Raw genomic sequence first — 26,663 nt, 5'->3', positions numbered from 1 at the left:
TAAAGTTAACCTGTAATTCAATTAATTTTGAATATCAAAATAGTAATGATTTACATAATACATTTAATATTCTTTTTAAATTGAATACACACCTGAGATACAATAATAGTCTTAGTGGTTTCTGCTACTTTTGCCAGGTTTTTAGCACACTCCATTTCTGTAGAAAAAAGTACTAGATATAGTTTAAAAAAAGGACTTTTCTGTAATCTTAATTAGATACTATTTTATTACAATCTTCCAGGCATAGAAACCAACATTTGTTCCATTCATTTTAACAAATAGTTATTAACTTAGAAATCACACTACTGACAATGGGTAGCGCAATTCGGACAATATAAACCTACATGCCTACTGACTCTGAATGACTGCAGGTGCCAGAAAAAGGTACTCACCCAAATTAATCTTTTTCTCTACCCATACAATAATATCCTTTGCATATTTTGACCATGCTTTAGCATAGGATAGAGCAGATTTGATTCCATTGTCACTTCTTAGCAGAACGCTATCAATTTCTTCAGCATTAAGGTGTCCTGAAAATGAAGCATCAAATACAAAACAGCACATTTTATACATTAGCTAACTGCAAACATTAAATCAGTTATAATCTTTTTAATGCTAGTTGACAACTGACAGAGCTTAGAGAACACATTAAAAGTTCACAGAATTGTATCTTAGCAAACTATGGAATTTTTGTAATGGCATAACAGAAGAAAAATAATATGAGCAGCTTGTTCATTCTGATAGTAGCATAAACAATTTTTAAGACTGGATAAGACATAATAACAGTCAACTTCAAAAGGCAGCTTTACTTGAAACAGCTTACATCCTACGATGATAACTTTAATACTATCAAACAACATCTGCCTATCCGAGGTCTTTGGAAAGGACTCAGTAGGTGGATAAAAATGCCAAAGCTAGTCTAAATTTCTCCTGACTCTGTAATCAAGCCTAATAATATGTTCAACTGTGGATTTATGATTGTTAAAACATTTAAAAACAAGGAATACAAAAAAATATATGCAAAAACAGCACAAGAAAAAAGAGCAGTGGTGAAGAATCATCCTGGATGAAGAACCACATTTTTAAGGTCCTTCATAATAGTAGTAGGCTCAGAACCTGAACTTGGGAGGAAATTCCATTCATAATAAAACAGGTATTTTAAAACACTAATAAAATAAAATAAACACCAATGCTTTTCCTCTAAATATTTAAATTAATATTTTTATACAGTATTTGTGTAGAAAATCTGTTTATAAGTTTTTACTGTCTGTATTACAATTTATCTACAAAAAAAATGGGGTACAAATTCATCATACATTTAAAAATGCTCACCTGTTGATTGAACACCTTCATGTAATGATACTCCAGAATCTGTACAAAGGTTTTCAAAAGACTAGCATACAAAAAAATATAACTTATTAGCATCAGCTAAAAAAAAATTGAACACATAATATGCTCCTTGATGAGATGGGGGGAATACAAAATCAGATAAAAACAAATTACCTAGTATTTATAGATAAATCATATTTAATTGGCCTTATTAATATTTCAAATTTTATTAAGCTGAATTAACAAAAATACAGTTTGCATGTAACCAAAATAATACAACTGCAAAGGTATCTTCAATTCATAAAAAATAAACTAGATTCATAATAACAATCTATTGATATCAACCCAAAATTGATACTAATAGGCAAAACCAAGTCAAATGGGTTAATCTGTAACTCTTCACTTGGATCTCCAATATGAATGCAATTATAAGCAAAACTGAAGTATTATTTGAGTGGACCAGAGTTTGAAGCAATTTTTTGCTGTCTTAACTTCTTAGAATCATATAGTTGGGATTACGGACATCTTCTGGTCCAGCTTCCTCCCCAGGGCAAGAAATCTTCACCTATCCCAGACAAATGTCTGTTTAACTGATTTGGAAATCTCCAGCGTTAAAGTAACTGTGACTCCAGGAAGCTTAACTTCATTAATAAAATATCACAGAATTAATGCTAATATTAAATTGAAGTGATCAAATAATGTAAACTTTTCATGGGTAAATGGATCACAATAATATCTTTACCCCAATATTTCCTATACATTTCTTTGTAACATGTACAGATGTGCTCATAAATAAGAAATATACTAATCAAAATTTTAACAGGTTAACAACTTTTCAGTTTAGCCATCAGAGGAGCTGAAACCTGAAATCTTACTCCAGATAGTGCAGATAAGTCCTTGACTTATTACTGTAATGGAATCAAAATGCAAAGTGAACCTGCTATTTGACTGTGCCATTTTTGCCAAAACCCAGAAGTAAATGCCATTTGTCAGCAAAATCATTTTAAAATGTGGTCATGTGGCTACAGGATACTGCAAACAGCCATCAATCAAGACCAACTGCTGAGCGCTTTTTATGCAACTATGGGTCAGAACTTTGGAATTGGGTTGAAAGTACCCCCAGGGAGGTCTGTTGTAACTCTGATTGATTACTAAATGGATTTTAAATGAAATATAGTCTCCATGGAGAATAAAATCAATTGCACAGATGATACATGTTTGGCACCACTAGCATATTTTTTCAGTTAACCAGGAAAACACTCAGTGTGACAGTAGGTAAAAAGATAATATATTAAGAGTTTACCTATAATCAAGGTCAGGTGTTATTTGTAGAGGCTAACACTATTGCTCTATTCATGTTATAAACGTCATGGTTTCAGATGTATTAGTATTAAACAGTTCCCAAGGGTTTTTTTTAGCTGACAGGAACATTAGGAATCTGAGTATGCAGCAGGAATGTTCTTAAAAAATGTCTTTTATTGAGGACTTAATCAGCTATGAAGCCTGATATAGGAGAATATTGTCTCCACTTGCTTAGTTTCCATCTAATATGCTATTATTCCTGTTTATGGGTTTTTTTTATCTGGTGAAGCAGATCTACTTCCAAGCAAAGCTCTAAAGAGCTATTTCTTTCCATATTTATTTTCTAAGAAAGCTAGTGGGGCTCATTTCAGAACCAGAACTCCCATTTAGATTTATATTTTAGAACTAAGCTAGTTCGAGTACAAATTAACTACCATAGTTTCTACTAAAAGTTGGATTCTTCTGCAGTTTTTAAATTTTTAATAGTTCTTGATCAGTAGTAAGGAAATCTATATTATCAATCACTGCACAAAGCTAAAACTTTCAAAAACATTGTCAACGTACTTGACTTTGCCGAGATACCTGATGACCCAGTCCTGAGCCATTATCCACATCTCCCATAAGGTAGTCTGAAACTCTGTCATGGGGGTCAGAATAAAAATTAAATTATGCTTTGGCATACCACACAGGCACAAATGTCTAACAAATATTCAGACCACATATATGGGAACAATCAGCATCTATTTTAAGATAGTCACAGCTATAAAAGGTAGCATTTTAAAATATACATTATGTTTAACTGCTGAAAACCGCTACTCTTTATGAAATTGTTGAACATCAGGTAACTTCAAAATTTGGGTAGAAGCCTAGATATAATCGGCTCTGTTCTCAAGTGTTAGAAAGCAGGATACAAAAGGCATTGTTAGAGAAAACTGGTGGGACTCCAGTGTTGCCTCATAAATCAAAATTTTAATAGAGAACAGCTGCAAGAAAAGACTGGAAATACTGAAGTTTCAAAATATAAGAGTATAAAAATTTACTCTTTCTTTTCAATTGCGAGAAAAGCTTGCTATATTAGGAGACCTAAAAAAAGAAGTAACATTAGGAAAGGAAAATTACAAATTAAATGAATGGCTGAAGGAACAGATCTTAGTAGTTCAGATACGTAGAGTCTAAAGTCTAAAAAACACAATTATATCTTTCTAAAACTTACGCGTTGCCAAAAGTGAATGCCAGTATGTCAATAGAAGAGAATATTTCACTTAATACTTCTCGCTTTTCTTCATTAATTTCCTTAAAGTTCACAGCTAAGAGAGAAAACAAAGACACTCTGTAAATTAGCAGACTGAATTTTCATAGCTAAGTAATGCTCTCAAATCAAGCCATAGAGTGAGTACTATGTTGTATTTAAACTAAAGAAATAGGGCTAGGGAATATTTTATTCAGTTCATGCTAAATAATCTTTTCAAAAAAGGAGGGAGGGAGGGAGGCAGGAAGAGACACCATGCCTCCAGATAGGAGCTAAGCACTTCCCTATTGCACAAACTCCAGAGAGCCATTTTACATAATGCTATGTGCATGTGGAAATTGGAAGGCTAGAAACCTTCCTGAAAAAATGTTTATGGTAGTGATCATTCACTGGCACCAAGAAAAGTATTTTTTGCTTAATTAATGTTTCCTGTGATCATGTTGAGTGATCACACTATAGAGAAAGAGGAACAATAGGTTTTTAGTGACTCCTTGAAAAATCACTTTGCCAACTTTAATTGGCACTCAAGGTTCTGGAAACTGACAAAATGGATAAAAACTGGCCACAGGTCTATCATTGCTCTCTATTGTCTGAATCAGTTTGTGATATAAGCCAAATTTTTTGTTTCTTCATTAAGCAGAAAAGTGTTTTCATGATGTAACTATGTTTTATCATAAACAGGGGCATACATTATTATCCTGGATTGTAAAAAAGCTGAACCTGCAAAAGGTAATAGAAAATTTTAAATCCACTTCAAACAGAGCAGCAGGGAGTTAACTGTAGCAGTCTTAGAATTAAGTCATGTCATTTTAGTTTCCTGAAAAGCTTTGTAGAGTGTACTCAGACATTTAGAAAATTGGGAGATTATACCAGTTCCAGTCTCTGAAAGACTACCTCTTTCAATAATTTCCCTTCACAGAAGTACCTTCCCCATTACTCAATCTTCATATTTCACTGGTATTAGAGAAACAAATTCCATTTAATCCTTTAACATCTTTTATACAACACATTATTTTTATTAAGAAACTAATGAAACCCTAATGAATGAAGAAAATAAATTAGAAAAATGTAAATGAGTTTAATTAGAAGTCAACTACATTTAAAATATCTTATGATCTTATTGACAAGTATTTAAACAAAGGCAATGAATTGAGTAACCAGATATTCCATCAGACTTTCTTTGTGACAAGGAAAGTTTCTAGTAGATTGATATAAATTAACTGTGTAATATTATATATTATAATAATCTATTCAATATATATACTTCATTGCTCATAATATAAATTGAATATAAAGCTAGGAGTTTCCTTATAAAAACTCTGCTCTGAAAACTCTCTTCACAAACAATTGAAATATTTAAAACCAATTCCTCTATATTCTAAAATTTAACAATGCATTTATAGTCATACTAAATCAGTTGTGTAATATTAATTACATATATCATTTCCCCCCAGAATGAAATACAAAGAAATGAAAAGCCTGATACCATTAAGTAGTTTAAAAGTCCAGTAAAATCAAAGGCAGTGGCTAGCTCATCCTGTATGGCATTAAAAGGGACAGTACTGTTAATTTGAGAAAAACAATCTAATGGCTCACAATAACATTGTAAATTACGTATGCAAGACATATATTGAAAATATTACTGGAAATTAAAAGAGGAAATAAGGAGGAAAACAATGAAGATAGCAGTAGCAAAAAAAATGTACAATTTGAACTGTTTTGAACAATGCTCCCCCAAGGAAATGCTATCAACTAAAGCAAACAAAATCTTTTCCTGTTTTACAAGCTTGTCTTTGTTTCTTACTATGCCTATATACTAATGATTTGGAAAATAAGTACTTAGTGATTTAAATATAAATTAATTTCTCCTACCTTATTTCCAAATGCTTCTACTGAAAGAACACTAAATCCTTCTTTCAACCATTATACTGATATTACTTATCATCAGCTTTAAACAGTCTTTCCCCAGGACATCCTGGCTGTACACAATAGTGCTGACAACAATTAGTAATACTGTTTGCATGTCTGGAAATGGCAGTTTCTATACAGCTACTCTTTCATGTCAGCATGCAACATAATAGAGATGGGAAAAATTAATGTAAACATTTGGTTCCAAGCATTATTATTAAAAACTGAAACCATCATCCCTGGATTTATAATAACATAATTTAGTAGCCTAATAAAATATAATTGTAACTTGAATTATATAATCGTGGCAAGCAGTGCAAAATCATGAAAATAGGATGGGATAAATTAAATGCCCAATGTAATAATTTTATCATAAATTGTGACAATGGTGTAAGATCATAAGATTGATTGAATATAATTAATAATTAGTATAATAGCATTATAATTAAAGGCAATACAATTACTCAAAGTCACTAGAAATACAATGGCATATATTTTGTAGCAATAAATAAAATGCAAAAAGACTTATCTACAACAAATACTCATCTGGGAATAAATGGATTATTTGCTGTCACAGAGAAATATATGAAAGCAATGAAGTCTATATTGAATAGTTTATTATAATATATAATATTAGACAGCTAATAAAAAGAAAGTTTGCCTTCAAAAGATTGGAGTTTAGTTTAATAAGGTAAGTCAAGACTTTATTAGGATAAAAATCTGTAAATTAAATTTTTGAGAAAATAAAAATAGTAAAGCTTCCAATATAGACAACTTCATTAACAACTACTCATTCAACAACTGTTCAAACATTTGACAGCACTGAACAAATGGTATTTAAGGACAAATCCAGCTATTGCAGTGCCCTTGCAGGCATGTGGTCACAATTTGTGATCTTCTTTGTTGGCTTCCCACAACCAAAGTCAATGGAAAAGCTGGAAGGAAGTCAAAGTCATGTAAGGTTCTTGCTTAATGATTCATTCAACGATGTAACTGGGGACTGTTGGAACCGCCATCACTAAGCAGCATAATCACATCGTATCATCACTTAGTAATGAAATACTGGTCCCAATTGCCATAGTTAAATGAGAACTGCTTTGTACTAAATTACAAGCATCAAATAAGAGTGTAGTAGCTTGTACATGTAACAACTGAAAATGCCCACTGCTTGAAGCAGGCATTCTGGAGAAACCATGGAACTCTATTTCTTCTTCCCTTTTTTAGTTTGTATCGATTTGTATTTGCAATTGTAATTTTTAATTCTAATATAATTGTTCAAATCAATAACAAATATTTAAATTACCAATATATCATTGAATGAAATACGGTTAGACACATACTTCAAGTTAATATATTGATTAAAAATTGAAGCTAGAAATATAGTTTAGTTGGTCCTTTAAATCTTAGCTGAAGAATTATTCCACTGTCATAATGATTACATATGGGAACAGACTGAGACTCAGCATCAAGTCTACTTTCAGTCATGAGAGTTCACTTAGTGACTTTGGGCCAGTTATTATCTCTCATCCTAAATTGCTTCAATGTTATTACTGTGAAGGGAAAATCTGAGGAGTGCTGTATATGCTGCCTTGAGCTTAGGGGGAAAAAAGACAGGATATAAATCTCACAAAGAAAGTTGTAGCAATCTCCAAATTATTAGGACACTAAAAAAAGACCCCCTCCCAAAACTTTAAGAGCAAGCTATACTTTGCAATTCTAGTATAATACAGAAGTATTACAATAAAATTAAGAGCATGAGCAATGAAGAGACGCATAGAATCTGATGGTTTCATCAGTTGCCATTCCCCTCCCCTCCATAGCTATTTCAGATAACTATGGCTGTGGTACCCTGATTAAAAACTAAATTCAGACATGAATATTTAATATGGTCTTTGTAAGATTATTTCCCCTAAATTTCAGTTTTAAATATGCAGTATAGAAAATATTACTGTTGTGTATCATGGGATGGTTATTCAATTTCTGAAAAAATATTATACCTTAAATACTTTAGCTATCTCCACCTCCCACATACACCAGTTATTGAATTATTAAATGGAAAGAAAATGCTCATATGAGTATCTGATAAACTCAGAAGTGCACAATAGAGAAGGTTAATAATTCATCCATTATTTTTTAAAAAAATTAGCATTTAATTACTGAGGAGTATAGATAAAAGAATTGCAATTAGTGTTAACTGATGCTATATTTTAAGATTTTTTTCCAATCCCAGTTTACAGTCACAATCAAATAATTGGATCATTTTTCTTACCTCTGACTTTTGCAATGACTGTACCTGCAGCACTTAGAACATCAACTGAATAAAGATTTGGATGTTTGTTGATTATTGCCTTTAATACACGAAGCACCTCACCCAAACGTTCATGAACAAATTGATGGAGACAGTTTTGATTTTCTGGAAAGAAAATTTTATAGTATTTAATAGATAAGCAGTATCCACATAAAGTGCTGCAAATATGATTTCCCTTGTTATCTGGGCTTAGTCACATGGAAGGCTTACAGGAGCTATTTTAAGAATATAAACTAGTTCATACTGTCAAAGAAAAAGAATGGTAGGAAAGTATTATGACATGAGTTACAGCATTTAAAAACTGAGAGTAAACTTCCAGGACTATCAATAAATAATTAGACCGTGACCATACTTTTCAATTGATATTCACAGAGCCATCCTTGCCCCCATGTGGCAATGGAACATGCCCACTGCCTGTACAAGCAAGCATTCTGGAGAAACCATGGAAGAATTAAAATATTGCTTCTTGAGCAGACAATATTCCTTCTAACTATATTAATCTTGATGTAGTTTGATGTAGTTAAAACTTCAAAAAGTGCAGAAACAAAGAATTTTTCTATCCACTGTGTGCCATAGTTTCTGAGAGTATGGGAAATGTCAGGTGTTCCACTATGGATTTTCTGTCTCCTCCAAATTAAAAGAATTTTTTGTCATAATTGTTCAGCAAAAAGATATTCAAATGAAATTAATTTTATTCTCATTAAATCAAGAAGAATTAAAGACTTTTATTTCTTCACCTAGATAAATTTATTTCTTCAATAGGCAACCTTCTGTGAACCAAGAGCTGCACTTAAAATGTGAACTTGACCAGAAAGAAATCAGCAAGCTGTTAATCAATAAAAACACTCTACCCAAAATATAAATTAAAATTTCATGAAGTAAATGTATGAACAAACAGAATGTTTTATCTCCAGAAGTGCTCAGTCAAGTACTTTTAAATGATCCTAAAGCCTGGTGCACAGCTCTGAGAAGAAATGATAGTACTCTTTTCACATAACTATTACCCTATATTTGCTTTTTCTGACATTGAAATAAACAGGACAATTCATTTAAGCACTTGGACTTTAATATTAAGTGGAACATTTGAAAACAATCCAAATCCTGATAGAATGCAAGCCCACTATGTATATTAAAAATCACCTCATGACCTACTATAATTCAGTGTCTAATTTATATATCACAAAAAACAAGAACGAACATGTTCTGTTTTACTGAAAATTTATTTCTAACAATGAAGCAGAAGCTAAAATATATTCTCATTGTTTTTTATGTTTTATAGAATCTATAGATAGGATTCAAAATATCTAAAATCTCGCATCAAAATGATGATCACTGTTTAACAGGAAGACCTCAGATATGTCAATTTAATTTATTATAATAAAAAGTTAAGTAGATAGATGTGTACTTAATTTCATAAAATAACAGGTCACTTGGATATTGAAGGATTTCAAAATTATCAAGTTAAGCTTTTTCCTCTGCTAGTACCAAAACATTTTTAATAGCAATCTTAGTTTAATGCTATAGCCTCATCCTTATTTCATTTAATGGTTATCTTTTCTTATTTTAATACACTTTCATCTTTCTTGGAATATCACTATGAGTACTGTACTTTTTACTCAGTCATTTATTTCAATGGAAGATTTGTATTTCTTTAAATGATCCCAACCTACTCTAAAGTAGTATTATCCAATCCAGTCTCTATAACTGTATTCAGAAAAAGTGAACTTAATCTTCCATTGTTCTAATATGCAAAACATCAAAGCAAAGATTTTGTTTTTTACCAAAATGAAAATCATTTTTTGTTTTTACCAGGATGAAAGCCAGTAACAGCATTGTAAACACATCAAGCAATTAAAATTGATGCATGTGATTTTAAACTCCTTTAAAAAGGTGTTATGGCACTTTAAAAAGAAGAAAAAATATTATTAATTAAGCTATAGGCTTTAATCGTAATTGCCCTGAGCAAAAATCAGCACTCAATTATAAAAGCCAATCCACATGAATTCTGTACCAGCAATACCAACTGGAATGACAGTCTTAGAACATTTATGTTCTAATTCACTTGAGATATGTATAACCAATTTCTTCACTATTACTAGCTTTCCTAAAAGAAACTATGCTCTTTTTCATAAAATATCAAGCAAACCTCATGCTTGTGATAAACCTTTATTAACTTATTTTTCTCTTCTGCAAATCGAGTGCCATCAAGCAGGTGAAGGAAGTGAAATATTTAGGAATTATCTTCTAATCATCTTCAACATGGGAAAATATAATAAAAGACTTTATCTTGGGTACCATTTTTGTGATCAATTTTCAGTTACCTCTAAAAAGGTTGCAAAATTGTTATCAATAGCTATTAGAAGGCTAATAGAAGTTGTTCCTAATTGTTTCAGGCCTGTCCTGTATACTCTTTCACTCATATGCTCTCTAAATGTGCTTTTGATATATTTTAATTATTGGTCTGGGCCTAAATAAACAAAGTAATAAATCATGTATATACAAAATCCGCCAACACATTACCTTAATTTGCAAGCTCCTGCACCAATAAAGCTCTTTAAGGCAAAGGTCATAAGCCTAATGCTTTATGGTGCAGAAGTCTGTCTGTATAAAGACTTAAGAGCATTAGAGATTGCCAACACAAAATGTGTAGGAGCGATGTTTTATTTCACTTGTCTTCTAAATATTTCCACAAATTCAAAACAAGTATCCCTTCTGTAGAGGCCAATGGTGGGATTCAAATTTTTTTACTACCGGTTCTGTGGGTGTGGTTTGGTGGGTATGGCAGGGGAAGGATACTGCAAAATCTCTAGTCGGAGGTGGTATTTGCCGGTTCTCTGAACTACTCAAAATTTCCGCTACCGGTTCTCCAAAACTGGTCAGAACCTGCTGAATACCACCTCTGGTAGAGGCACTGTATTAAGATACTGGAAATCGTTCTTGTAGCCTTACTACTTATTGGCAAGTTAACGTCATCAAAAAGAAATAACACAAGGAGAGCTTTAAATTATTGTAGCTTTTCACTTAGTGTTTAATTCTACAAAATGTCACTGGAATAAAGCAGTATACACCCAATTCCAACCTGCAGAGAGAAATTTGGCCCATACTCTTACAAGGATGCTCTTCTCAGAAAACTATTAGTATTAGACTTCTACTTTACTAACATTCTGTCTATTCCACAAATAATAGGTGTTTCCATGGTAGACATAATAATCTACTAATCTACAAATTTGTATCTACAAATCTGGAGGGCAGATATACCATTTTTTTGGCTCCATAATACGCATCTCTGTTTAGAGGAGGAAAACAAGAAAAAAAATCCCTTACCACAGATAGGTGCCAATTCTGCCTTTGAACTCCTGTACTGAGGAAAAGACAGAAGAGTCAGAGGTCAGTACTGTAAAAGGACCTCACCGACATGGCCCAGCTGCTATTCACCAAAGGACTGACACCGGTCCACCGCTGGGGACCCCTGAGGTAATACACTTCACGGGCTGTGATGCAATATTCGCTCCGTAAGATGAACAGACATTTCCATACACTTTGGGAGGGGAGTGCATCTTATGGAGTGAAAAATACAGTAATAATGTCTCTTTGAAAGACCATATTTGTTCCTATTTGAAAGGATTAGTTATCAATACCACAGGTCTTAATGAATTATTTCATGTATCAATCTTTAAACTGGCTTTTCGAGTTCATTTTAAAAGGAAAACATTTCAACTTCATTTATAAGGGTTATCAAATGCAAATGGATATTAAAAAACTGTCAATAAATGTTTACTGCTTTTTTTCCCATTCCTTCCATATATGTCCAAGTTTACTTTCCTTTTGTTTATGTTTCTATTTTTTGTGAACAATATAATTTATTTATTTTCTAATTTAAAACATAATTTCTGAATGGAATCTTTACCACACATGCTATTTCACTCAAACATAGAATTTGGTCACACAGCTGCTAAAATGTGTTCTACAATCAAGTTTATCAGTTTCAAAACAATATCCTGACATTACATTACATGCAGAAAAGTATTTAAGTTGTATCAGCAGGGTTTTTTTGTTAGGCACTATTTATGAGATTCAAATAATTGGTTTTATTAATTAACCTTAATAATGGAAGTAAGTTTAATATTTGGTTTTTTAAATATGCAGATTATTTTACTATCCATTTTTATCAAATCCTAAATATTCCTTTATTAGCATTTAATAATATTTTGATCCTATTTGAATTAAGTGTTTTAATGTTTTAAAGATAACGATTATAACTATTTTTTTCTTTTAATGACTCTATAATACCTTGTATGGGGTTGAGTCGGGAGCGACTGAACCGTGCTCGAATATTTGCTAGGTGGATGCCCTTTCCTACATGAAGTTTGCAGCAATTACTCATTGCACCCAAAGAAAGAAATATCTGCCACTACCTAGGTTCGAACTCACAGCCTCCTGATTATAAGGTAAGAGCTCCACCTCTATGCCATCATGCCACTCAATTGATTGTAACTATAACAAAAATTGAAAAATAAAATACACCTGGCTATTTATAGAGCAAACCAAAAGATATCTAAAACATTTTAAGCTAAGCAAATCTTATACTGAATTTTATATGAAGACTTTCAAAATCCATTTTTCACTTTAATAAAATAAATTTGAGTTCTTTTTATGACTAACAAATTGCAGTAATCTGTAAATTAATTTTATGCATCATTCTGTTTTGCTTTAAGCCTTTCTGTAATCACCAGTGCCTAAATCTTTAGAATACTGTTTATATTTTTTAAAGGTTTTTTTTTTCCAATTTCCAACCATTTTTAAACAGTATAAAAGAGAATCCAACACTGAAATCTATCTCATCAAGAATCCATGCAACAATTCCCAGAAATGTTACTCCCATTAATGCTACCTGAATATGCTATATACTGAAGTTTCATTTCAACAGCTTTGAACAGTTGGTTCATGGTTACTTCATTTTAGCACACAAATAATTGATAAAAATATTAAAATATATTCTGATAAATATATTGCAAAAGTCTTCAAGGCATCTCATTCCGCAAGTTGAACAAGGTGTTCTAACCTCAGTCAAAATTGAGTGTACAGCCTCAAGTTTGATGGAGCATCGTTTCAAAACTGATCCCAGTTTTGAAAAGTTTCAAAAGATTCATTAATCTTCCCTGTTTTTCAGGGAACAATGTTATGAGAATTGCAGACACTGCAACAATACCCTTTTGTGAGAAATATATTGCATTATAGAAGATTACATACAGGAATTTGGAATTAGGCTATTTTAATTTCTGATTGTTGCCAAGAGGAAAACATATTCTTTCTATTTAAAAATGGAGGGCCTCTGACCTCCCTTTGCCCATACTGAAGAAGCAACATTTAAATTGTAGCAGCATTCATTCCAATCGAATTGTTTAAGAAAACTCATAATAAACTTAAATCAGATCACTTCACAGATGTCTTGCTTCATCTAATATAGCCACAGAATCAGTCTAAAGCAATCAATCAATCAAATAAATTCATTCTAATTCAGAATTTACTGAATCTACTCTGCATCTGTATTGTATTTTTAGTCATTACAATTCTGAAGATATAAAAAAAATCAGAATGGACTACAATAATTAGCTACTTGGGGAAATAAAATTTGTAACTAATTATTTAAATTTGTAACTAATTATTTAAATTCTGAAATATTACTATGGAAGCAATGATAAGCCACAAGCTTATCATTTTCAAAATATTATTATGGAAACAAATAAAAGCCATGAGCTTATCATTTCAAGCCAAGAACAAAGAGAAAATTCCCATAAAATTCAAAGATAACTATATAATATAGAAGATCTAGAGTTTCCAATGTCATAAATGTTTGTGCCAGGACTTTCTTTCTTAGGTGATGCTCTGTACACTACATTCTCATTTACTTTGAAATTATTTAATGAGCATCACACAGTTAACACAATCCTACAAGTCATGGATAAGCAGATGTGTTCATCTACTGCAAACTAAAGTTCAATTTTCCTACAGTTACATCATTCCTCATTTGTTATTACAATGGTCAATTTCATTATCTTCCATGTCTGCCTATCTGAATGCTACAAATTACATACTTCATCTCATCTATGAACAGAGAAAAAAACTTTATGTAAAATGCCCTTTTCAGATTAAATTATAGAGTTTTTTAATTAATCTTTTTTCTTTTTAAATATGTAGTACATATTTAAAATATTAATATGAATGTGCCTTGGACAGGTCAATACACACAAACTGCAACATATCAAAATCATTATTATTTCCAAAGTATTATTATCTTCTGTTTCACTTCTAACCTTCAAAGGAAAGTATACATATTTACATAGTAAAAGAACAGCACACATAAGATGGAGTACAAAACTACTTTAGAACATGAAAATGTAAGACATAGAACTTCTTTCAAAAGCAATCTAAGAACCAAAGAACTTCAGTGAACACAAACTGGTTAAGGAAGGAAGCCAGAATTGCAATAATGATTGAATGGAATAGTAAAAAAATAAAGAGTTGGAAAAAGACAAAAATGTCAGAAGTATAGGCAGAAACATCTTATTTTATGTCACTTCTGAAATTCCACTTAAGTTATAGGTGCTATATCCTCAAAGACAAATCAACAGAGAAATCAAGGAATATTCATCCATACTCCTAAGCCCAAAGACAAAATAATTGTTCCTACTACTTCAAGATCAGTCAGTTGTTTAGTAATAAAAACTTTAAGAAACAGGAAGTGGACTGATCTTGCAGGAGATGTTTATAAAACTTTGCTTCTCTATTCCTTTCTTTTACTTTAAATGTCAATTGCTGAAATATTTACTTAAGTACTGAATGAAAATAAACATTTTTAACCTACTTAAACATTTTATAATTAAAATGGCTATTCATATTCTGCTATATCACTGGTTGCAGGTGCTAATATTTTCAACCATATTGCTAGTACATTCAGCTGGAGGAAATAATTAGCTATATATCAAATGCTATAAACCATCAAATAGACAGTATATAGCACTTGAAATGGAGCTGAACAGAAATTCTATGTTTATTTTTCCAAAGAAAAAAATATTTTAGAAATCATGGAAGCATTTGTATACAGGCCAATAGAAACGAAGTTTAGTTACCGAATCTTGTAAATTTCTTGCTTAAAATAAATCAGTTTTGGTGAAGCAAGCATTCCTCATATGGAAAATGATGACAAATTAAAATTTACTGGATGAGAAAGGTTTTCCTTCTTTCAAACTATAGTTATTGATTGTAGATTTACCACAAAAAAGCTTATGGACAGCTCAGTTTAAGTACTTGTTATCTCAGTTTATCTTCTACATTGATGCTTCTGATATTCTTGTATTTGTCAATGGTGATGAAAGAATTAACTTCTAAGCAACTTCATACCATTTTGAAGGAAGCAAATTAAACTGTTACTAATCACACAATTTTGAAATAACAAAACTGTTATTTCTAGTATCAAGCTGTTTAAGAAACTCTGGAAATTGTAGATTGATTTAATTCAATCGATTTATTTCAATCAACTGAGATATTTGATCTTAAAATGTGATTAATACTACCACACTGTATGTTAAATAACTTAAGATCTTTTTAAAATATCCTACTAGGAGATATAGTTGGGGAAATTGCAGTATAAATTCACATGTTTTAAGTTGTCTGTGATATTTTGGCGTAAAATATGGTTGTTAACATGAATTTAGTCCTATCTTTCTCAAAGACTTTAGTTGTACCTCACTAGTTAGAATTTAACAAACACACAGTATTATGGATTTTTAGGAAATGGACATTGCTAGAATATTATAGAAGAGAAATAACAAAATACATATGACTCACAAAGGATTGTTGTTATATTTCTTTCTTAAAATTTGAATTAATCTTTATTTCACTGAAATCTAAGGAAAAGTACTTCCATGCTATATGGTCACATATCCTTTAGCTGTTTTGATAATAATATAAATTTCTTGTTTTGTTTTGTTTTACAGAGTCGCCTGATATATTGAAGGGGGATTACAAAGAACAAAACATACAACTTATCAAAGCAGTAATAAATTAATATGCTTAATATGCTTGCCTTATGCATTGCTTAAATTGTTACACTGCTAAAAGCAATTGTTACATTGCTAAAGGCATACCAATGAAAGATGAATCTGGGATTTTCCTTTTACATGACTATAAAATTAAAAAGTAAAATGAAAAAAATATCAGGAGCAAAGCTATAGAACTCTGCAACAGAACAGGCAATCCACAAATGATTGCCATAATTGAGCCTGGAATTATGGTTATAAGTCATGGTGGTCATTAAATAGGTTACTACATGACCATGCCAATTTGGTGACCTTTTTTCTGGCAGCTGTTAAGCAAACATGGCAACTGTTAAATGAACCCATTTTAGCCAACGAACTTTTTTTTAACCAGAAACTGGAAAAAGCAGCAGAAAGCTCTATCCTTTATTATGTCAATCATTCCCCCTCACCCCCCAGTCTTAAAATCAGTCTCATCTAGCCTAGCCACATTTGGGAAGACAGCAATATACCGTATTTTTCTGTCTAAAAGACGCTCCAGACCATAAGGTGCACATTAGCTTTAGAGGAGGAAAACAAGGGGAAAAAAAATCTGCCACTGCCTCCCAGCATCCATCCAGTATTCATCTGGCTAGTGTCCTTGCAGCAAATAGCGAACAGCCTGGTCAGCTTCAGTATGTTATCATAGCCCCAGCACATGGCTCGTCAGAGATCCGCTCTGTTGCACCCTCCACTGGTCAACTGAGTGACAGCTGGATCTCGGCCTCCCATAGCCCCATTGATCAGTGGGCTGGCTGACTGGAAACACTGCAATTGCTGCCTCCTCTGTGTCTGCTGCCACCGCCGGGAACACTGGAGCCACTGAGCAGCTGATTGGTGGTTGAATCAGCCTCCCAGAATACCGCCAACCAGCTGTTCTAGGAAGCAGAGATCGCTACTGCCTATCACTGCTGCCGCCATTCACTTAATGGCAGCAGTGGTGACAGACAATGGTGGCAAACTCTGCTACCGCACCAACCCCGTTCCTCCCTACCACAACATTCACTCCATAAGATGCATAGACATTTCCACCCAGTTTGCGGGGAGGGGAGTGCATCTTATAGACAGAAAAATACAGTAATCCACAGTTCTGCCTGTTAAAAACAGTGCTACTACAAGGCAGTGATTATTGTGTTTCAACTATTATGTTAGGAATTACAGCACAAAAGTGTTCTTAAGGGAGCAAGGTTCACTTTGGTTTCTAAATAAAGTACTATTTGGCAGTGGTTCTTAAACTTTTTGCTTTCAGGGCCCCTTTACATTCTTACAAATTATTTAGGAACGCAAAAACTCTTTTTTTACATGGGTTACATCTATCAATATATATTGTATTAGAAATTAAATATGTAGAGAATAAAGAAGAGATAACAAGATTCATTATCAAAAATAAGGAGGAAAACCATGATTTATATCCAAAACAAGTGGCAGGTATGCTCAGAGTTGATTTCTTGGTCTAGTCTGCATGGTGGATGGAGCTAACAAAAGTGATAAATTGTTGAAATATTTTATTAATTTAAAATAATTAACTCATTGCGTGTTAACATAAATCATTTTTAATTTAAAGTAATGCTATTTCCCTTCACCCAAAATTATGAGAAGACGGGCATTGTTTTACATTTTTGCAAATCTCTTTAATGTCTAGCTTAATGGAAGGCAATTGGATTATCATATCTTCTGTATTCTATCTGTGGTGATATGTTGTTTTTGTTGAAATATATAGAAAAAAAACTTCCATTTTATGGAGATATGTAGTTGGAAAAAAGATTATTTCAACAGGTAATTGGATATTTTTTAGGTAACTGAATACTGTTATCTGGTACTACACTATAAGTCGATAAATGGTAGTTTATTAGAGGTTAGTTGTAATGTGGAATCTGAACTTTTCATAGTCTTGCATTAAAATCCATTGGTTTATCATGTGCTTTAAATGGATCTTTTATCCATGTATAATTCTGTAACATGGTTCATTTGTCATCTGAAAAATACTGGTTCATTGAATTATGCAGATCTGCAAATATCGGCTCATTTCATTATACCAAAAAAATTCACATTCATTAATACCATCACTGATGTGATCAGAAAAGTCTTAAAATGTTGGGGAGCTGTCAAATTCATAGTGGCCAATACAAGCTTTTGTGAATTCTAATTTTCACTTAAAAGTTTAAATTTTAAATACTGTTGTTTTCTTTTAAGTGACAGGCCTCTTTTGAGAAAATGTTTGGCAAATAATAAACTAATTTCTTTATGAAGCTATGAAACAATAGCATCAAGCTACTTATGTGCATAACATGCACCTGCATCATTGATGCACAAAGAGGTAGATCAGGGATTAGCTTTTTTCAATTGGGAAAAAGGGTATTTTCCCCAACTTTATTAAATATATTTAAACGGATTATTTATTCCTTTCCTGCCTAAAAATGGCAGCATATCATATTACTGTTTCCCTCCCCCCCAAGAAACTAATTTCAAGGGTGCAGCTGATCATCCTGAGTGACAGATATTTCAGATTATGCTATATTTTATAGAAATTGCAAGTTCCATAGGTAACAATGCAACATTATTGACATTCTTTGGAACTGTAATATAGGTGATATTCAATGCTATTTCATTAGTAGGAGAAGGGGAAAACCAATACCATCACCATCACTATTTGGTCCATTGTAAAATCAGAAACAGTTAAGTTTGATTTAAAAACATGTATTTTTCTGATCAACAAGCTATTTTAAATGCAGCAAAAATTAAACTTCCTTCACAGAATTTGATTTGAACACTTGATAAACTTGCTCAAGAAACATACCCCTAACCAACTGTTGATCTTTGACACTATAGCAACAAGTGAACATTTGTTCTGAAGGAATGCAAAATATGTGGTGGGGAGGGGATATGGTCATAACTTTAAATCAGTTGGATAGACTTCACAAAGAAGTACAGATTATTATCTAAATGAAATGTAATTTACAGGATTTTGTTTTCATATACATTTACTGACCCACTGGAATACTGCACATTTTTTACAATTTTGTGATAAGACTATGTTATAGTTGTTTAAATATCTGAATGTGCAATAATTTAATATGGTAGCATAGATATTTGCTGGGGTTAGGAAACAAATATCATCTTGGGTAGCCAGCAATATTTTATTATCACAGTTCAAAATTTCAAACTATAGTACCAGAATCCCACTACAAAATATAGACTGATGTCATTTTGAAATAGGTACTCCTTTGCTGTTTATTCTTTCTAATCAGAATTACATACACAGAAAAGTTGATATACTGAGGTTTTCTTAGTCTTAGATTTTCTGACAGCTAAAATCAACTGTAGACAACATCCCGGATTCACATGTAGATTATTGCTAATAGGTAAGTCTCTTGACATCCAATAAATTCCCTGCTTCACCTGACTTTAAATTTGGCATGCTGTAAAGCAGTATTTGAGGGGTTATCGTGTGCAAAGATTGTCTGCATATGCTGTGTATGTTTGTGCCTTTCGTTATTTTAATGCATTTTGAGAAAATGCACCTTTCTCTATCTTGGCATAAAAGACCATTTTGGCATGGATATTTTTCTCAGCACCCCATACATATTTTTAAAATTGAGTGTCATGTGTGAGTAGAAACCTGTGATCTTACATACTGCTCATTTCACAATAATGTATCTGATAGCTTGCAAAGGCCAGAAAACTTATTTACTTAGAATACAGGTGGGCAAACCATAGGCTATAAAGAATTCAAGATACCATCTCAGCAACTGCCACTAACTGTTGCATTTACTGTATGTCTACCATTCAGCAGACTGAGAGCCCCGGCAGTTTCCTGAAAAAGGTAGCAAGCACAAAGTGAGAATCTCTCCAAGAAATGTCATATTACGATATTTTAACTATCACCAGCATAAACTAGGCTCATCTCCAACAATATCCATTAGTGCTATGAAAATTGATTGTGGTAATACTGAATCAAATTAAAAATCAAATATCATTTATCAGTATTTTTCTTTTTTAGTAGAGGATGTTAATATACAGTAGTTAAATACAAACACAATACTGGGAGAAATATGCTAGTTATCATGTGCACTCATTGATTCATTTGTTGTATGTTCAGTAGCATTAGGCTATACCAAGAAATCACTTATTATTTATTAAATTTATGTGCCGCCCATCTCGTGCTTTGAGGCAATCTGAATGGCTTATACAGTATAAGATTTTTAACTTGCTTCATATATTAAAATGAAAAGTATACTAATATTTTATTTAGTTTCACTAAAAAAATTTTTTTAGTTTCAAACTGAATAGTTAAACACATTGTAACATTGTTTTCTACCTGTATCAAATGTGATCAATTCAATCAAGATCCTAACAGGTAGCACCACTATATATGCACCAGCCAAATAATTCACTTGAACAAAAAAAAGCAATGTTGAATTCTTAGTTTATTTATGAATTTTTCTAAGTGGCCTCAGATAAATAACGTCATATATTCCATGTTAAATATACCTTATAAAACCATCAAACTGCAGAAGTGATTTTGAGCTGAGAAAAAAAAACTGGAAATATACATTCCTAATTACTTTTTCAAGCCTGAAAAAATACTGCTATTCATGAACCCACTAAATACACTCTCACAAATTGAGCATTCTTTTATTTGCTTTATAAAAGCAATTGTTTCCATTATATAGTAAATTCTAATTTCAATACATATGATGTTGGTTATTTTTCGTTTAGTGATTAAGAAAGCACTCAGTGCTCCATTAAATGTTTTCATATTTTTAAGATAGGCAGCCATATCAAACAAGATATTACCAAAATCATATACGTAAGAATGTATCATTATATATATTTGAATATAAGCACAAAATAGGTAAATATACCAAAGTAGTTTTTCCTACACTTCCATTAATAATGGATTTTACAATGCAATTCTCAGTTCAAAATGCACAGCTCTAGGGACTTTTTTTAAATTTCAATTTTTTTTAAATGGCACTGCAAAATAAGGTTAAAAAATTACATCCAATCACAAACAAAATGTACAAATTAGGAAGAGAGTGTTATTACAAGTTTAGTATGTCTAGTAAGTCTTGTTGTTCATGGAAACAACAATGGCAGCTGTAGTCTAAAGTATTCAGAGGGATCCAAATGGAGAAATCTGTATTAATAACAAAACAATTTGATGCACTTTTCTTTCTTTGCACACTCCCGTTTTCTTATTCACTATAATAATATCTTCAGAAATGTTTGCTTCTATTTTTGCTTAATCATAACTTTCATTGTAAATCCATCTCACCAAATTATGCTTAATATTCATTGTAGTTTACCTGAAATAAGCGTACCAAAAACGCTACTTGCAACTCAATCTCATATATCAATATTAGCACAAAATCGCTTTTTATATAGTTCAAATTATTTCATGTATCATTATATTGTTGACTTTTTTCCATTAGTAAATCCAGAAGATAACCCCTTTTGTACTAATATATCTTTCAGGGGGATTTTTTAATTGATCTGAGTATATAGGATCATAATCAAAACCATTCAAAATCCAAACCTTCATGGAAAGTAATACATAAAAATATTGCATAATATTTATGCAATATTCAGATTTGTCCAAAGGCTCTACTTTTCTCTAGGGAAAATTCATACTTGATTATGATTCTCTCCTCAGCATAAAGACTTTTTCTCTGAAATGCAACATCTTCCAAATTGCAAGGTGCTTATTGGTTACAAGCCCCCCCAAAAAAGCAATATAATCTCTGAAGGCATAGTTAAAACTTATTAGAACTTTTGGTAGCAATTCCTCTGTATTCAGTGACACAATTAATTATTTCACTAATATAAAATCTCTACAAAATTTTTAAGGATAGTGCCATCAATTTGCTTAAGGTGTATAAATTAAAATTTTAATTTAAAAATACAGTCATCAATGTTCATCTAATATAGAGTAAGGCAAGAACTATAGTATGTAATTGATATCAAATGCTGTGATATGAATCACATATCAATTGAAGCCATAATGTGGATTTTATTTGCTTTGTTATTTGAACTCATCCACTGAGATTTAAAAGCTATGGTTATAACTTAACAATGTACAAATGTATTTTAAGATTGTATTTCTATTGACAATTATATCAATAAATAGTCAATTTAATTGTTTACAGCTCAAAAGAAATCTTAGGTCACTGATAGTTCTTTCAAAACTACAGAAGATGTATTATATTTTTACCTGACCTTTTTATATATAATACAAGGCTGCAAACATATCTAATTGCCTCTATTTTTTCCACAACAACCCTGTTAAGTCATACTACACAAAGTGGTTATATTCTTAGGAATATAAACTGCTCAGTTTAAAAGATTCGTTAATTACTTTGCAAAGAATATAAAGCATTTCAATCTGAAAGCCTCACAAATTGAGAGATGCAAAGATTTGTTCCTCAATAGCTTTTTTTATCTATTCATATAAAGATTGCATTTAACTAACCAACTTTCTTGACTCATTTGACAGGCAAACTACTGTTTTATCTCAGAACCCACAGACGTATTAACACATAATTTATTACAGTTTACATAAGACATATAGAAATAACTGGCGATAAATATTTTATATTGTTCAAAATTAAAAAAAGAAATCTTCCTAACAATCCAGTCTATGCTATTAAACTACAATTTAGAATTATGCCCAAACTGTGTGAAATCCTTCCTTTCTAAATAGCAAAATAATAAGTTACTCCCCCCTAAGAAGAAAGCACAATTAAAAGCCATCTGCTGTTTCTATATGATGGCAGTAAGTGGCAAAAATGTCTTACCCAATTTTGATTTGAAAAGGTAGTTCATTTTAAGAAAGAAAGTTCAAGTAAACCATCAAATCTGTGACAAGGGAAAGCCATTCATACTTGAAAGTATTACTAAGCTAAAGAAGCAATGCGAAATCTATTTAAATCAAAATCTTCATTGCTGACTTTCAATTCCTATGCAATGTTTCTCAGAGGAAGGTAGCAAAGTAAAAGCCACAATTTCCTGTAAATGACAAACAACCAAAGAGAAGTTTACCACTGTTCCACCTTAACATTCCTAGAGTAATATTTTACTAAATACTTTGCTACAAGTACACATATAAAATGAAAAGTTACCAAGAAACACCTGACACACCTGAAGTAATGGCTTCTCTCAAATTCAGTAGAACATCTGCAAATTTTCGGACATCATTCACCAGCTGCATGATATAGTCTGGATCCACAATAATGTTGTCACAGCCGTCAAAGTTTGAGCTAATACTGTTCAGAGAACTACTTTTGGTATTGCGCCCCATCGCCCTGTTTCCTGTATTAGAGATGGGGAATAAATTGGAGGTAGACAGTTTAGTTAATCCTAAACCACGCTTGTTGCTGTCACTGTTCTGTCGCAACATCCCAGCTACTGCAGAGCTTTTGAAATTTCCAGAGCTAACACTCAGTGGTACTTAGGGTCCGTCTGCCAAGCAACAGAGATCTGAGAAAAGAAAAACAAAAACAAGATTGAGCCAGCTATAAAAATAAAAATGATTCTGAACATTATTCAAAGGCTGTATTGTTGATAAACTTTTAAAAGTAAAATATTTTTCAGTTCAAGGCAATGAGTGGTGCCATTTAAAATTTTGACAAAAATTGTTGGCATCCAACCTAGTAGTCATTTTAAACTTGTTTCTACATCTAAGTAAATATTTCTAAAATTACAATTTTAAAAAACATGTCTCAGTTTAAGAAATTCTCATTCAAGTGGTAATTTGAAGCACCTGCAAAAGCCCAACATCGTAGACTTCATGAAAGAGAAAATTATAAATATTTAAACCATGATTTCTTCCATTCCCTATGTGATTCAATTCAATTCATTATGAACACCTTCAGGCATATAAATAGAATTTAAGACATAATAATAATAATAGGTATTTTTTGTTTTTACTGTATAGCTATTTACAAATCTTATTTTAAGGCATTCAAGTTTGGGTTATAAAAAGTAACAAATTAAATGTAAGCATAATGATTCAATATGCAACTCTCTCGATTTTATGAAGGTAGTATTTTAAATTACAATTCAGTTAAAATATTTATATAATACAGGGAAATGCTTAAATAGAAATTTCAAATACTTTGCAGCTAATACTTGAACATGTGTATTTGCATCTCTGAAAAAAAATTCTCTGAACCTTTTGCACTTCTTTAAACTTAGGCATATGCATGATATCATATCCTAATTTGTCAACATCATATCCTGATGCACTGAACTCTATGGAAAGATGATGGTAGATAGGAGCTTTCTTTAAACTATATTGTGCAACAAAACTCTTAACTTCCTATGTGTGATTTCAAAGCCAGAATAATATTCTGCAATCTTATCCTTCCACTTAACTATTTCCTTCTTTTAAAACATAATGACTACTAGTGAGACAAGCAAAACTTGCTAAACACAGACAGCTCTTGTGGCTTTGCATCCTAAATATGCAGGTCATATTTAGAATCAGACTCATTTTAAAATATGTAAAATGTTTCCTCTCATACTTGTTAATTGAAACTTGCACTCAACCCATATGATAAAAGACAACTTTTTAAGATACACAGACAGGCTTTAGAATTTCCTGTCCAGCTCATTGCCTACATTACACATATTAGATAACCTTTTTCTACAATTATCCAAGCAAGGCCAGCAACTACAATAAAATATAATTTTATTTTTTTACACTCTAAGTCCTTTCCTTAGTTTGTTAAGGCCCTAAGGCACTGATCTGTATATTTTGGGAGGGGGGGGGAATCCCTCATATTTCATCATCCAAAAACACAACTACCGCCTCTGGAAGGGAAGCCTCCATTTCTTCCAAAGCCAATAAGGTCTTATCAGTTTATAGGACTCATTTATCTTGTATGTTTCCTTAGAATTAGCGTTCCTCCCGATGGGGCTCTTGGCCATACCCACAAGCTCACTTCCCAGTTCTCGTAATCACAGTAACTTTTGAGAAAAGCAGAAGTGGAGGCAGATTTCTGAAGGCACCAAGGTTTCTTAAGATCAACGAACCTACTACTACCCGGTAGGGTTTACAAGGAGGGGAGAATCGGCTTTTTAATCAAACGAAAGGCAAGCAAGGCAAGGAATCCGGCCGAAGAGTTATACTTGTTGACAAATTACACACGCAGGGAGCGAGAAGTAAAAACTCTCCCGGTTTGAGCAAGGGAAGGAGGCGCCTAGCTACACACCCGCCCCTTCAAAGAAATAGCTGGCATTCCTCGCGGGGCGGACGGACACACACACACACTCGTTCGCCCTCCGAAATTCATTTCCCCTCCCCTCCTCTTTCTTTCTTTCTTTTCTTTCTTTTTTTCTTCTTCTTTTGGGCTTTTTTCCCCCCTCAGGCCGTCTAGGGCTCTCTCCTTACCCAGCCCGTGCAAATGCAGTCAGCTGCCAAATCGCACGTTTCCTCTCCACCCACTGCGGTTCAAGCTCCGGATTTAAATACAACCGAAAGGGGACGCTGAGGCTACAAACAAGACAGGGGAGGGAGAGGGAAGGGGAGGCCGAGGGGGAAGAGCAAGAAACTTATCAGGTAAACTCAACAGGCAGGGGCGGAAAAACCAGGGAACCGGGAAGACGCCCCCTTGCTTTCACACTCGGGCGAAAGGGGAAAGGTGCTTTGAGAAAAAAAGCAAGCCTCGAAACCAGCGACGGAAGGCTCTCAAAACCGACTGCCGATCCGAAGAAGCGACGGACGGCCGACTCGGGAGACCAGAAGGGTAGACCGCTCCGTGTCAGACCTTCTGTCCGTCTGCGCTACCGTTAAGGCGCCGCCGTTGAAAATAACCGTGAGAAGGGGACAGTTGACAGCAAAAGATGTTCGCGAACTCGCTCGAACCAAACCCCTCTTCCCCCCCCCCACACACTCCACTCCCACCGCGCGCACCCCAGCCACGCGCCCACTCGGGTTCTACTGCTTACCCGGATAGACCGGCTGAGGCGTGGCGGGGAGAACGAGGCTACATAGCCGGCTCGGAAGGACCGGGCTCGTCGCCTTCGGAACTGCGGGCAAGGGAAGCAGCGTCAGGAGCCGCCGCATCCCCTCCGTCCATTGAACTCAACCCTCCCTTCACTCGGCGCCCTTTGCCGGACTGGCTAACACCGCTGCCACCCACCCTCCCCAATCTCTCCCTCTCTCTCTCTCTCCTCCACCAGTCCCGCCCTGCGCGGTGCACCCTCCCTGTCCCTCTCAAAGAGACGTCTCCCATTGGGTACTTTTCCCCCGGGGGCGTGGCTTCTGCAAACGAGGCAGCAGGTACGGGGGGGCGGGGACGTCAGATGCTTTTCGGGTTTTGGCCGGGAGGGTGGGTGAGGAGAGCAGTTGTTGGGCCTCCGAGTGGCGGCCGGGCGGGCGAGCGGCGCCGGCGGCGTTTCCGTTCGTTGGTTCGCACTGTTGGCAGGACCCCCGTCAGTACGCGGGCCGAAAAAAGAGGCTGCCGCGTTATAAGTAACGAAAACCCCG

At 33.5% G+C, this 26,663-nt stretch overlaps 1 protein-coding gene across 5 annotated transcripts in view; it reads right to left on the bottom strand.

Annotated features, from left to right (window-relative positions):
- ARHGAP29 (Rho GTPase activating protein 29) overlaps positions 1-26,365 on the bottom strand; it is a 43,410-nt gene extending 17,045 nt beyond the window's left edge. For 4 of the 5 annotated variants that reach the window (XM_087930199.1, XM_087930203.1, XM_087930201.1 and 1 more), the window contains exons 1-8: positions 26,123-26,365; positions 23,312-23,650; positions 8,058-8,201; positions 3,845-3,938; positions 3,196-3,268; positions 1,333-1,393; positions 393-530; positions 93-157 (exon numbers count right to left, since the gene is read on the bottom strand). In XM_087930199.1, coding sequence (XP_087786325.1) covers positions 93-157; positions 393-530; positions 1,333-1,393; positions 3,196-3,268; positions 3,845-3,938; positions 8,058-8,201; positions 23,312-23,570 — 834 coding nt within the window. In that variant the 5' untranslated portion in view covers positions 23,571-23,650; positions 26,123-26,365. Of the gene's footprint in view, positions 1-92; positions 158-392; positions 531-1,332; positions 1,394-3,195; positions 3,269-3,844; positions 3,939-8,057; positions 8,202-23,311; positions 23,651-25,565; positions 25,642-26,122 lie in introns of those variants that run through there. The other variant, XM_087930200.1, reaches the window with a different exon arrangement.
- Positions 26,366-26,663: the final 298 nt, after the last annotated feature.

The sequence above is a fragment of the Pseudonaja textilis genome, chromosome 3 (genome assembly GCF_049901715.1).
Source record: "Pseudonaja textilis isolate UNSWEBS1 chromosome 3, rPseTex1.2, whole genome shotgun sequence".
Taxonomy (NCBI): Eukaryota; Metazoa; Chordata; class Lepidosauria; order Squamata; family Elapidae; genus Pseudonaja; species Pseudonaja textilis.
The sequence above is the reverse complement of the archived record's forward strand: the minus strand, read 5'-3'. Positions and strand labels throughout refer to the sequence as shown.